Genomic DNA, 13,727 nt, shown 5'->3' with positions numbered 1-13,727 from the left:
TTTTTAATAGGCCATTTTTTATTGAGAGTTAAGATCATGTTTCCCCACAGTGCACAGAACGCACTATGAAAACAAAATACAGAAGATCACTTTAGTAAATACACACTGGTTAAGCAATGCTACCTTTTTTGGCAAAGTGCTGTATTTTGTCTGTTTTCAGCTTGTGTTAAACTATTAAAAATAAGAGCCACACATTCTTCCATATCAAAAGGACTGCTACAAATAGAGAAGTGGCTCTGGAGAGAAGCTGCCATATATGCATAGACTGATGTACAGTATTAATCCCAACTGAAATGTCCCTTTTGAATCTTCAAGTTTGCTGTGTAGAAGGCACAGTTTAAAATGCAAATCTGTCCATTGACCAATACATATGAAAATACAATTTCAGCAAGATTCATGAATATCAATCAGTATGAGACAGTACAAGGCCTCCACTTTTACAAGAAAAAACACACACTTTAATACAATTCAAAAAACCATATAAAAAGCCACACAGCTCACTATTAAAACAGAAAACCAAAACAAATCTAATTGCCCAATAGCTCCAGGCACAAAACAGGGCTAGACCAACATAAATATGTAAAACAAATTAACAAAAAGCCATTGATGTAGTACTATCTCACACAATAATATGGTTTCCAATATTACAAATTGAGAAGCACAGCTTTGTGCAACAAAATAGTTTATATCCTGAAAGATATAGGTTTTCATCACCAGAAAGTCATCTAGTAATGCAGTATAAAAAGATCAGTATCTCCCAATTCTAGGAGCAGTCTAAAGTTGCATTTACTTGCCTACTGAGAAGAACAGACCAAGGCTCTAATTTTAATGCCTGGGAGCCTTATACTCTCAGCTCCATCTCCCCATGAGGAGTTAAAGGATTACTTACTCCTTCCAACACAGGGAGGTGGAGACTCCATCTTCCTTCATTGCACTTTAAGAAAATTAAAGCTGAAGGAAAGTAGTTACTTTTATATAAAGGAAAGTAATACAGGAAAAGCAAAGAATTTTCCTGAGCTAGAAAGCTGGCAGCGAGGATAAGGAAGTTTAAGTTAGACACAAAGTTGGAGTGATAAAGGTAGATAATCTGAGGCAAGTAAGAGTACTTGTGAACAGATAAGAGACTGGTGAACTACAGCTATTTGCAGATAAACCAAAGTATTTGGACCACATGAGAATTGTTATATGGACATGGGCACATACTGCTAAAAGACCAGTAACAAAACATCTCTTTTGGAAACTCATGATGTGATCAATTCTGTTCTCTTTCAGTGTCCATGTGAATTCAATTTGTCCAAAAAAAAAAAAAACCCCAAAAAAAAAACCAACAAAAAAACCCCACACACACAAAAAAAAAAAACCAACCAAAAAACCCCCAAAAATCCACCAAAACAACCCCAACCCCAAAAAACTAGTGTATCCAGGAAAGCACCGCTTGCTTTTATACCTTTTATTATTTTCAGTATCCCTTTGTGACCATCCTAATTCCAGAAAAGCAGCACATCTGCAGTGAAACATAGGTTATAAATGCTGTTCCCTGTATGCTAAGTAGGTTCCACAAATTCCAGCTGCAGAACATGCAACAGTACCACTACATCAAGGTCAATTTGAATTGTTGGGGTTCTGCTTCAGTGAAATTGAAGCATTTGGCTGAATTTAAATACTTCATAGGTCTGGAACAATTCACATTATTGACCTTGATTCGATTTATTCCAAAGACTCCTCAAACCAACTTCTGTGTAACGACTACTGGAAGACACAGCTGAGTGTAATGTTAACACTGTAATGCCCTAGGCACTAAACACAAGGGAAAACAGCAAGTCACATTAAGCACTTGCAGAAAGGAAGTGCTTTTACTTTCCCCCCCCTTCTTTCAGTGCAGATTTCTGCTTCCTTACTTCCATACCCATTTAATTCACTTCCAGATTGATCTATCAGGGTTCAGCATACCACTGGCTGCTGTATAATTCAGGTGAACTTTACCTGCAGTAGTAGTTGGCAGTGCCTGCCAACTTCCAAAACATCTTGCACAGTGTTCTTAAGAAAACTACTCGATAGTTTTAAATGGCTTTTCCTTCCTGTTGGCCCATGGAATTGCTATCCAGTCCTTCTGCCTCCAATGGGCTAAAAAACCAACCATGCCTGATTGATCAATTTTTATACACTCTGTCATCGCTGTGTTTAGCTCAGCATCCACTTCTCCCTGCCTCACACTGCTCTTCATTTCCAGTCTCCATTAACTTGGATTTCTTTTTCATAGAGAGAAAGAGAAAATTAGGACTTTGAATAAAAGCTTCCTTCTAGCTACTTCCAAGCTACTCTCCATCTGTAAATACGAGACAATGTAATAGCAATTTGTAGCTCAGAAATAGCTGTCCATCAGCCTGACTTCTTTGAAGAGCAGTCAGCAACTGATAGGATTAAAAGAACAGTCAATCCACCATCTTTTTCCTTTAACTAGACTAGAGATTAAATGAGATAGGGGAGGGGAAATACATGCTTCAAAGACAGGAACAGTTAGAGAAACTCAAACTTTACCTAGTAAAACCCAGTTCAGTTCTCTGTGTTGTGCATCTGCACGTTACCCAAAGGTTCACTTTTCTTCCCACTCCACTGTGAGGAGTAACAACAGTGCCATATTGTACTACAACAATATTGGTGGGACATTTAACCCTCTTTCAATATCCATATCAAGTACCCAGCACACCTACACAGACCCCACTAACACAAGTTAAGTTCTAGGAATTTAGATGAGATGTCCTTCTTGAAACAGCTCAGCGCAGCTATGTAATATCCACTGGCAGCTATAGCATTTCCTTGTTAGAAAGTAATCATATATGCTGAATACAGACAGATACACAAGCTGTCAAGTACTGGTCATTAAAGTACATGGCTAACCTCAAATTTTTAAACTCCATTTTGATTAATGAAAGATGTAACTGATTTCCATCTCAGTTAAGTTTCTTTAAAATACCAACTAAGAACCCATCTATACATCATAGTTTATAAAACAGCACACAAACTATCGTACTGATAGGCTTCCAAGACATTGATATTTAACATCAACATTTAGAACTTGATGCAAGATGTTTGGAGATTTATGTGTCTTTTGAAAATAATGCAACACTAGTTACGATTGTTTTTGAGGAATTGACAATCAACTTCAGATTGACCACACTTACTTACACATGAAGACAAGAGCAACCTAAGAAACAATTAGACCATAGATTAAAACCACAAGACGCATCAGTAATTGAACTGACGCTGGCAAGGCTGGTGAACAAACAGTCCGTTGTGCTTGATCTGCCGAGAGTGGCAATCCCTGGTAAGGTTTTGGCGACGGAGACTGTTTCTGTTGAGATAGTGTCTCTCATTATGCTCTTTTATCCAGTGGGTAGGACGAAAGCTCTTGTTTTTCTCCAGAAAAGTTGAACTAGTAGCAAGAGCCGTGACATAGCAGTGAACACGCTGTCCTGTTTCATTTCGGGCCTCCAGTCTAGAAATGTAACAAGTAGGGATCAGTCACCACTGAGGTGCCTTGGAAAAACAAGCGAAATAAAGGGTAGAACATGGACATCAAGATCCAGCTTTTCAAAGGGGTACCCTTATTCTGCTAGACAGAGATCTGGGCTGAGGTGAGGTCAAGCCACTTACCACACTGAAAAGTAATGTGTAGTGCTGCTAAATCACTTTGTGTGAGGGCCTCACAACAGCCTTAGGACTTTTGGTGTCTTACTCTACTGTGCCCTTTCTCCTCCACACCAGCTCCCTAAGCCCAAGATGCAGTACAGATAAGAAATATAAGGCAATTTGTGTCACACTGCTCCAGCTTTAGAAGACTTGAGAGTTATCCACTAGGCAAATTTTGGTTTAAAAACATCTTGAACATAGGTGGTTCAGCCTGAAAACAAAAGCACACTAACAAAAGTGCATTTCAATTGCCAGCCACACAAGTAAGTCCAAACAATGTTCATGCAGAGGAATGGAAAGGTAGATCAGTCGTGACACACACGAAAAATAACTTAGAAAGCTTGTTCCTCAACCAGGCCCCTAAATTTCATGAGCAGTGAGTCAGCAGTTTTAGCAAACCCCTGCTTCATCATGCACTAGTGAAAAACAAACCAGCAGCCTATGCAAGCAGCGACTGACATATTCAAAAAGGACTTCCCTACTTGACAGAACAATCACTGGCATTTCCTGAAACTTCCAAAGTAACGTTAAAAATAGCCTTGCCAATTTAAAAGCAAAACAAAACCCTAATCTGAGTGCCAGAGCTGGTGTAAGACCAGTGGCAGGAGAGTTTCTTGCCTTCTCTCTCCCCAGTCAGGACCCAACAACCAGCTGTCAACTGGTCAGTGGTGCCCAGGAAAAATGTTTGCAAGACCAAGAACTTGCCGAGGCGTGAGCAAGAGGTCTCTTGGGAAGTCTGTTTTTCAACACTAGCATGACTTTATGATAAAGTCTCTTCTGGAAGAGCTTAACTTGCAATTACTGCATGATGCCTCTGTAGACATAAGTCAGGTCTGCCGTGCCCATGATACACCTTACTCTGGGAGGCTGCAGGTGCCTGACACAAAGTAAAGTTTTCTGCCTCCTCCCATTCCACACTGGAGGGAAATACTCTTTGTTATCAAGGGATTACTCCCTCCCTTCTACTTTTCTTCTTATTTTAAACATCCTAATCTTGCTTTTGGATCCTTGCGTAGCTTGATATGAGTGACTGAAGACTAGAGACTGCAGAACAGTCATATGTGACATGATGGTCTTCTCCTGTTTATTCATGGGGTATTGTCCTAAACCTAGCACTTGAAATATCAAAGCACTTGAAATAACAAGCACAAATCAATTCACAGTGCCTTGTAAATACACTCTTTGCAGATTGTACCAGTTTAATTTACATGAGGGCACCAAATACGGGTCTACTATTACCTAGGTGAAGTGATCCCTTACTACATCCAACAGTGCTGGAGGTGGAACTGCAAGTGAAGCCTTTCTGGAGAAAGCTATTAAGGAGCCAGGAAGCCACAGCACAGTTATTGCAACCTGTATTTCCTAAGTATACCCTTAGTTAGCAAAGGGCAGCAACTGTTAATACAACTGTTGTGGTTTTGTTATGGAAAAATATGACTAATCTGACAAATAGGGAAGTTTATACAACATCCTTTTGCTTTGAAAGGAATTTAAAATGAAAAAAGACATTTCCTTCACAAAAGGAGAAAAACTGGTTTAAACTTGCTAGCTGAAGATACTTAAGTTTCTGCCCTCCCCCTTATTAAATACCCTTCCAGCAATGGTTTTCCAGCAAACCAACACTCTTCTATTTGTCATCATAAAGTGACACTGGGACAGCAGAGGTGGTTTGAATTAAGTAAATGGCCACATTTAATGCAGCATTTTGGCACCTTAGGTGCATTTGGTAGGCTGGTACTAGTGAGCTCCATGCACTGAGAGAACAGGGTTGATGAGTCTCCATCATATTGTCAAAATGGAATTTTAGATGGTCTGTGTCTTAAGCCAGACCATCACTACATATATTTATTTGCTGCTGCGCTTCCAGTGTCTATTTCGCTAGAGAGCAGAAGTGTCTTGCTCACTGTGCTACAGAACCACACCTCACAAAAAACATTAAAGGCTTCAGACCCCCAACCCAATTATTTCAGTAATTTTTCTGCACTTAGCATTTTGGCTTGTTAAAGCAGATGTAGTTAGGCTTGATCAAGTAATAATTTGGCACAAAGGTTAGTCCTAAAACCAGTATTGCTTTGGCAGACAAGGCTCTAGAGGAAGCAGTGTTGCTAGCAGCCTGATCAAACAAAAAGCACTGTTCCAAAACAGTAGTACTTACTGTGCCAGTGTGCCTTAAGCAGCTTTTCTTGGCCCTACAATATTAAATGGCCAACCATTAAACCACTAGAGACTTCATAACAGCTTTTGAAACTTACTGCAGTAACCAATGTAACCAATGTTCCCAAATTCTGCAGTCTACTTCAGCTTTAGACTTAAGTCTCATCCCAGTTGTCACACAGAATACTCTCTACAAGAGCCTAGATCCTCTGACAAAGCAACAGCACAGAGTTCAGTGTGAAGAAACTTAATTACACACCAGCTGAAGAGCACACCTTTAGCTTCCCACACATTAAAACAGCTTAACTGTTCAGTATATCACAAGACAGGATTCTTCTCTGGATGAATTTACATCAGTACCCCCAGTTCAAGTGACTGAAAAGTCAGTATCCAACTTTGAGTGTTACTATTCACTGCAAATTGGTATTTTAGATAAAGTGGTTTACTGTCTTTTTCTGGGGCATGCCTTGCAGCCTACAATCTACTCTTGCAGATTCCTTCAGATCCTCATTTTAAAGGTGCTGTCTGCTCATAGTTTCCCCCAATTTAACTTAAGCTAGACCCCTGATGCTTAACACCACAAACTGTCCTCCCCAAATAATTATACAAATCCAATTCCAAGATCAATAGTATCAGCACTATACTTCCACATTATACAGCACCATGTCATCCCAAAGTCACCTGTTTCTTTCAACTAAAAACTTAAATATGGCAAGGGGCTGATCAGACAAGTCAATAGGCATCTACCTACAGCAACTCAACTGCTATACTCATTTCTTCCTGTATATCATAGCTTAGCATACTGTGTTTTTTTCTTTAGTATTACTGTTTCTAAACTTAAGAACTAGATGGTATGAAAAGTCAGTCTTTGTTACTAACTGGGATTCACAAAACACCCAATTATTTCAAAACCAATGAACAACAGGGGCAAGTGTGGGGTCATAATGGCAAAGAAATACTCTACTTGCATACAGCCATGTATACTATACTAGTATAGCTGTATACCCCAACATGGCAGAACTGCCTCTGCAATAAACACACAGGGATAGATTTTTAGGACCCAAAACCAAAAAGCTCTTCTTACTTTGCTAAAAGTTGGAGTTTGCAGCACAGATTTTCACATTGAGGGGACTAAGTTTTGTGGAATCTTTCAGTTTGCCTTTGCTCCACAAGCCACTTGTAGGTAAACTTATCCTGTCCTGATCTATCACTAGGTTGAGGAATGAAAAGAACAACAAAGAAGCCTTGCACCTAAACCCCAAGCCACTTCCCTGTCTGGATAATTACAGTTCTACGTTTCATCTCACAAGGTGACTGAAAGAGTACTGACTAGCAGTTATGAAAAACACACATAGCTGTGAAGGGGGCAAAGTGCTTTCATATCTACACTACAGGCTATACAGTTAACTGCCACCAGTTTACACAGGACTGGACTATACTTTGCAAGGGAGTAAGAAGGTTCCATAAACATTCACTGTAGTGCCAAACTGCATACCCAACTGTTTCCTGACATGGCCATCTTGTTTAACATTTTTCTAAGCGGGCAGGCACCTGACCACACTGCACACCTTGTGTAGTATTCATGCTTTATTCACTGCCCCTGAAATAAGCTGGAAAATTCAGTATTAAGTGTCTAAGCTGATCCAAGTAGAAACCAGATATTTTCAGCACCAGAGCTACTTGACAAGAGAATTCAGACATACCTGGGACTACCTGGGCTGTGAAACTCCTCATCCCCACGTCCAGTCTCATTAAGGCTGTGACAGGTATTATGGACAGCATACACAGACATGCTGGGATGCTCTATTAACAGGTTCTCCATTGGACTGGTCTCCACTTTGATAGTGGTTAATCCACCTGCAGTAAAACACGGGGGAGGGGTAATAAACCAGCTCTCCTCCATAGGACATGACTCAAACTGGATGAAGCAAGACTCGCTGGCCTCCGGCAAGTGTTCCAAGGGCGACGACAAACAAGAGAAGACGGGCGAGCTGTCCGTGGCCGATGCTTCAACAATGTCTGCTTCCTCCACAGAGCAATTAGTGCAAGTGTCTGCTGCAGGGGACAATTCAGCAGTGGAGAGGAATCCAGGGATGTTGGTGATCACAGGAGGTCGAAAACAACACAGTTGCACATAGCCAGAAATGGGATATGAAAAAAAAATTAAAAGAAAAAAAAAAGGCGCCCTGTTAGCACATACATAAATTTTTACTTTTTAAAAGCAGGGGAGGGGAAAAGGGAGCTCCCAGACAAGCCATGTTAGACATGTCAAACAACTGTTATCAGTAAAGCTATATAATTGCGAAATAAGTCAAATACATTCATACAAGTGGTTCTGCTGAAGCCTGTGTCAGGCTTATAAACCTGACATCATTTTTCTCACCAATTTACGCAACATGCAACATTTGTTTGGAAGACACCCTACACTCTAATCCCACACTGGTTTTGCTGACATAAAGGTTCCCCAAGGTACTGGTTTGTTCACATGGAAGTAAGACAAGCAAGAGCCAGAGCAAGACAAAGGCAGAACTTATGTCTGACAGACATCTTACCTATAAAGTCAACCAGAATCCACTCGTCATCTTCTTTCTCACTGAACTCTGGCTCTTGGCTGGACAAGCTATCAATCTCTCCCATGAGCATGTTATTTAACCTCTGGAACATTACTAAGGCAGGAACAAGACTTTGGCTGGTAGGTCTTTATATCCAAGGTTCAAGGCACAGCTCACACTAGCAGAGTGGCACAGACTTGAGATTAAAGTGCATAGATGCTTTATCAGCTTAGGTACGGGACATGCAAAAGCATGACTTGTAAACAGTTTATGTGAAACCTGTAAAAAACGATGACAAGGGTCTTAATGACAAAACCGCAGGTAACATCCCTAGGGAAACAAATTAAAAGCCCCTTGTTAGTGCAGTCTGGAGCACCAGTGAACATGTTTCCCCAAAGAGGAGAGGCAGTTTCACTGGCATTCGCCATCCCCTCCCAGCTAGATACATACAAAAAATCCAATACTAGGTCTCTCCTGATTGCCTTCATCTCAGACCTCCTCCCCAAGAAAAGGTCTGTTCAGCTGTCAGTCCCACCCTCTCCTAAGGGAGGAGAGGATTCTTGTACAGGACTCTTGCAGCTACACTCCCCCAGCTCCTTCTCTGTCTTCTTCCATGTCAGAGAGTCACCAAGGGCAAGGGCATGTTTTCTGCTCCAGACAACTCATCTCCTCTGCTGACAGAGAGGAGCCCCTGTGAGAGCTCCCAGGGAAGCCCAAAGCAGTGCTTCTTCTCCCTTCCATCACACACATTTCAGGGCTGCTGACTACAGGTTAACACAGTAGCAAGGCACATCCTGTCTTCAGGTTCAAAGTACACCACAGAGTTACCAGGGAGGTCATTTTCAGAGCAACCACCCAACTAGTCATGTATCCTAAGTCTAGGGAACATGGAAAAGTATCAGATATGTTTAACTAAACCCAGTGCTTATTTCTCAATTCACTCCTCTAAATTTACACTTCATTGGTCACCATAAGCCTGTCTGCTGCATCTGGCAGTGAAGATGAAAAAATCCCATTAGTACCAAGAAGCTGAACATTCAAACACCTCAGATCAGCACACTTACAGCCTTCGATATTTATGTATGAGCCAATAAATAGAAGCCATTAGAGCAGGTGAAAAGGTAAAAACTATGGGGAAAATATTCATTAACTACAAGTTATTTTTGCCCATAGCAATATTTGAATCATCACAGCAGGTCAGATTTATTACAGATTAAATACCTGTTTGATAATTAAATAGGAAAGAATATATCCATGTAAGACAGTGTGAGTGCCTGCTCTCAGAAGGGGAGCAAGACCCATGACAGTAGACAAACCCAGATATTAAAAGATACAACCCATAAAGAATATTATTTATATAGAGGTCAGTATATCCTGCTTCACCCAGAACTCTCAAGCCACACTTAGAGAGTCATTTGGGCCTCTTGTATCATCTTATCCCAGGAAACCAGACCCCATCACCCACTTGTTCAAGGTAAGGACAAACACTTGCTCCATGCAGCATTGCTCCTGTAGACATTTATGCAGCTTCCTCCTTATTCAGACAGCACAGAACAGTAGGAGCAGAATTTAAAGTAGTCTTCAGGAGCAATATGAAAAGGCACAGTGAAACTCAAGAAGTTATGCACTCTAGTTCCTCAAGAGAAACGACAGACTGCAGGAAAACACAAGACTAGAAACAACAAGCTCAGCTGCAATAGTGATACAAGTCTATTTTTAAGGACCACACTTGAAAATGAAACATCAGGTCTCTCCTAAAGAGAGCTGCAAGAATGATCAGAAGTCTAAAGAAAATCAACAAAATTTTAAAAATGGAGAAGTTCAATAGAGGGAAGGAAAAAATTACAACAGTAGTCAATTATGTGAAGAAAGAGGCAAACATTTATTGCCTTCTTTTATACCCAGAGCAAGCAGAAGTGGCTTTAAACTGCAGAAAAGTTCAACTTTCAGCGGTTACTAGCAGGAAACACTTTTAACCATTAAGGTCACTAAGCCCTGGATGGGTTACCTAAGGAAATGCCAAACACCTACAGTGTTCCTAAGCACCTTCTTGAGAAGGTTTGAGTGCTTCAGTTACAGGCTGACCTTACTATGGATAAGGAAATGAACTCTAAGTGAAAGCTGGAAGTCTGTAGTTTTCCAGTTACCTTCCACATCCTTCCCTAACTCTCTCCTGGCACCAGGCCCATGAAAAAATGAGTTTGTTTTTTCTTTAGGCTAACTAGTAAGCCATTGCGTGGCTGCTGGTCAACACTGGCTTTCCCTGTACTCCCACACACGTGTTGCCTCCTTCCTAGATCAAGCCTGGAGGTACTTTCAGGCAGAGGTTTTTTGTTCTGTGCACAGAGTGAGGAAAGATGAGAGCTCACACTCCTCTAGTAAGACTAGAGCAACACAGGCAATACAGCAACATAAAATAATTAACCTCTAACAAGTAAGAGAGAGATCACTGCTCCTGAGAATGCGAGCTAAACAAACCTCAGCTTTTGTCCCACAGATGACTTTCTGAAGATCAAAAGCACTTTGTCCCATTTTTCCCTTCCCGCACCCCAAGGAAGATCCAAAAAAACATCTGAATCATTTTGTCCTGGTTTCATCTCCAGCTGGGCTAAAAACCACGGCACATTTACAAAGCGGTTGATGCTTTGACATCCTTTTGGACAAGTGCCTTTAAAAAGACCACGCTTGTGTGCTATTGTGCAAGTCAGAGAGCAAAAGAGAAGTTAGGCTGTTATCAAGGGCCATCGTCCAGGGAGGAAAACAGGACAGAGAACGAGAGAGGCTTTCGAGTTCTCAGACAGGAACTGTCAGCTGCAGGAAAACACAAGCCTGGGAACATCTGACTCAGCTACAGTAATGATTAGGAGGCTGTTATAGATAACGCATCCAATGAATGTCAACAGTACAGTATCGCTGCAATTAAAAAAGAACTTTTTTTTTTGTTTTGTTTCTAACCTAGCAAAGGAGACGGGGTATGTATGCTAAGCAAAAAAAAACCCCACAACCAATAAAAAGACACCTCCCAGTCCCAGCGCAGTACTGTGTCAGATAGAGCCGAGCCGCTGATCCCCGCGCCCCCAGCTCGCAGCTCCGCAACCACCACCACCAGGAGGCTCCACGGCCGCGTCCAGCGGCGCGGGGCTGCCCCGGCACAGCCCGCAGCAGCTGCGCACATTCCCGGCTACGCTCCCGAGGCTGGGCGGGGAACGGACGGACAAGACCACCGGCTGCCCCACAGCCGGGACAACACCAAAAACCCCCGGCCTCGGCGCCTTCCCCGCGGAGAGAAGCCGGGATGGGCGCACAGGAAAACGCGGGTTCCGCCGCCGCTGCTGCTGCTGCTTTCCACCGCTCAAATCGTGGGAGACCGGGACGGCGGCAGCGCGCTCGGTCCCCGCAGTTCCCCGCAAAGCGAACTCACCCAGACCGCGGTCACCGCAGCCCCGCTCCCGCGCCGCCTCCGCGGAGCCCTTTGTTGTCAGGGCCCGGCGCAGCTGACGGACCGGCCGCCGGCCACGCCCTCCCTCCCCTCCGCCAATGGGCGCCGCCGCCGCCTGTCGCTAACGCACGTGACGGGCGGGCGGGGAGCAGAGGGGGCGGGGCGGAGCCGCCAGGCCCCGCCCCTCGCCCCCGCGGCGGTGGATTGGGCTGGCTGGGAGTGGGGACATGGTGGCGATCCAAACCCGTGCCGTGGACGGGGATACCTCCGCCAGACTGGGCTGCTCACAGCCCCGTCCTACCTGGCCTTGACTGCTTCCAGGGATGGGGCGCCCACAGCTTCTCTGGGAAACCTGTTCCAGTGTCTCACCACCCTCACCGTGAAAAGCTTCATGGTCTCCCTGGAGCCTTCTCACTGCTAAACAATCTCAACTCGCTCAGTCTTTCTTCACAGGAGAGGTGCTCCATCTTTCCAGTCATGTTGGTGTCACTCCTCTGAATTTGCTCCAACAGGTCACCGAATCACAGAACAGGTGAGGTAGGAAGGGAGCACAGTGGGTCATCTGGTCCAAGCCTCCCTGCTTAAGCAGGGCCGTCCCAGAGCACATGGCACAGGATTGCGTCCAGATGGTTCTTGAAAATTTCCAGTGAAGGAGACACCACACTCTCTCTGGGCAGCCTGTTTCAGTGCTCAGTCGCCCACAGAGTAAGGAAGTTTTTCCTCACGTTCAAGTAGAACTTCCTGTGCATCTTTTCTGTCCGTTGCCTCTTGTTCTATTGCTTGGCACCACCAAGGAGAGCCTGGCTCCATCCTCTTGACACCCTCCCTTCAGAGACTGATACACATTGATGAGGTCCCCTCTCAGTTGTCTCCTCTTGAGGCTGAACAGGCCCAACTCTCTCAGCCTTTCTTAATAAGGGAGATGCTCCAGTCCCTTGACCAACTTTGTAGCTCTCTGCTAGACCTGCCCCAGGAACTTCATATCTCTCTTGTACTGAGGTCCATGTCCTTCCTGTGCTGAGGATTAGGTGCAGGACTCCATGTGGGGTCTTATGGGAGCAGAGTATAGGAAACGAATCACATCTCCCAACATTTATTAGGCTGAAGCACCTGGGGTGTAATTACCAAGTCACAGATATAAAGCCCTAGAAAACTCACGCATTACATCCCTTATCCCATCTTTTTAGGGAAAAATAAAAAGAAGAGGGAATGAATGTAAATGCAGCACTTTTCATCTTAGCTGCTTATCTCTCAGAAAGGAATTTCCAGACAGTGAAGTTACAGTCCAGGAGAGCTGCTGTGGCTGTGCTGCACACCTTCAGTCACTTAATATAACTGAGTATATCAGAAAGTTAATAGTCACTTCAGACTGCAGCGAGTGCTGGATGGGCAAAGGTCCTTCAGAAAACGCTGGAAAGAACCAGTGATATGTAGCCAAACAGCATTTTATATGGAACGTCCTACCAATTTAGGATTTTTCATAGTTTCAGTTGTGCTGTGGAACTTGGTTTATTACAAAATAATAGCATTTTGTAATAAAATACTATGTGTGCAGCATGAGTGCGTTGGTTGCTAGAGCTGCAAGATAAACTTGATCTTTTAACCTCAATGTTTAATGATAATTTTTTGTCTACTTTTTTTTTTTTTTTCCTTCATTTTCTTGTAAGGACAAAGCTTCTCTATGTAAAACAAAATAGAGAATGTAGATTTTGGAAAAATGCTGCAAAGTGCCTTCCTGTGGTTGGGAATAGGCTGTGTAAGTTGACCAAGAGATTGCCTAGTCATACAATCTGCAATATTTTTGCAAAAGCTTCAATTAGCTAGCATTTTCTATGCTAGCTTTTCTACTTTTTCATACTTTTCTATGCAGAACTAGCAGTTCCTGAATTAAA

The 13,727-nt window shown here is 43.0% G+C and overlaps 1 protein-coding gene across 4 annotated transcripts; it reads right to left on the bottom strand.

The window, feature by feature from the left end:
- On the bottom strand, nucleotides 1-11,902 carry TP53INP1 (tumor protein p53 inducible nuclear protein 1). Of its 4 annotated transcripts, none has more exons than XM_066178464.1 (5): nucleotides 11,818-11,902; nucleotides 8,397-8,675; nucleotides 7,548-7,899; nucleotides 5,846-5,879; nucleotides 3,390-3,496 (listed from the first exon to the last, which is right to left on the bottom strand). In XM_066178464.1, the coding sequence occupies exons 2-5, from the start codon at nucleotides 8,506-8,508 to the stop codon at nucleotides 3,479-3,481; spliced, it is 516 nt and encodes a 171-aa protein (XP_066034561.1). In that variant the 5' UTR covers nucleotides 8,509-8,675; nucleotides 11,818-11,902; the 3' UTR covers nucleotides 3,390-3,478. The 4 variants fall into 4 exon arrangements, with proteins under 4 accessions (XP_066034545.1, XP_066034553.1, XP_066034561.1 ...); XM_066178473.1 differs by having other exon boundaries at nucleotides 7,548-7,896; XM_066178448.1 differs by lacking the exon at nucleotides 5,846-5,879 and having other exon boundaries at nucleotides 1-3,496.
- Nucleotides 11,903-13,727: the final 1,825 nt, after the last annotated feature.

This window comes from Chamaea fasciata, unplaced genomic scaffold (assembly GCF_029207755.1).
Source record: "Chamaea fasciata isolate MVZ Bird 193981 ecotype frontalis unplaced genomic scaffold, bChaFas1.0.hap1 SCAF_1, whole genome shotgun sequence".
NCBI lineage: Eukaryota > Metazoa > Chordata > Aves > Passeriformes > Sylviidae > Chamaea > Chamaea fasciata.
The sequence above is the reverse complement of the archived record's forward strand: the minus strand, read 5'-3'. Positions and strand labels throughout refer to the sequence as shown.

Excerpts from the sequence above, each read along its gene's own strand:
- TP53INP1 (XM_066178448.1), bottom strand. The coding sequence starts at position 8,508 with ATGTTCCAGAGGTTAAATAACATGCTCATGGGAGAGATTGATAGCTTG. Across the intron at positions 7,900-8,396 it reads GATTCTGGTTGACTTTATAG|CAGACACTTGCACTAATTGC; the intron begins GTAAGATGTCTG and ends TGTCCCCTGCAG. Across the intron at positions 3,497-7,547 it reads CACAGCCCAGGTAGTCCCAG|ACTGGAGGCCCGAAATGAAA; the intron begins GTATGTCTGAAT and ends TTACATTTCTAG.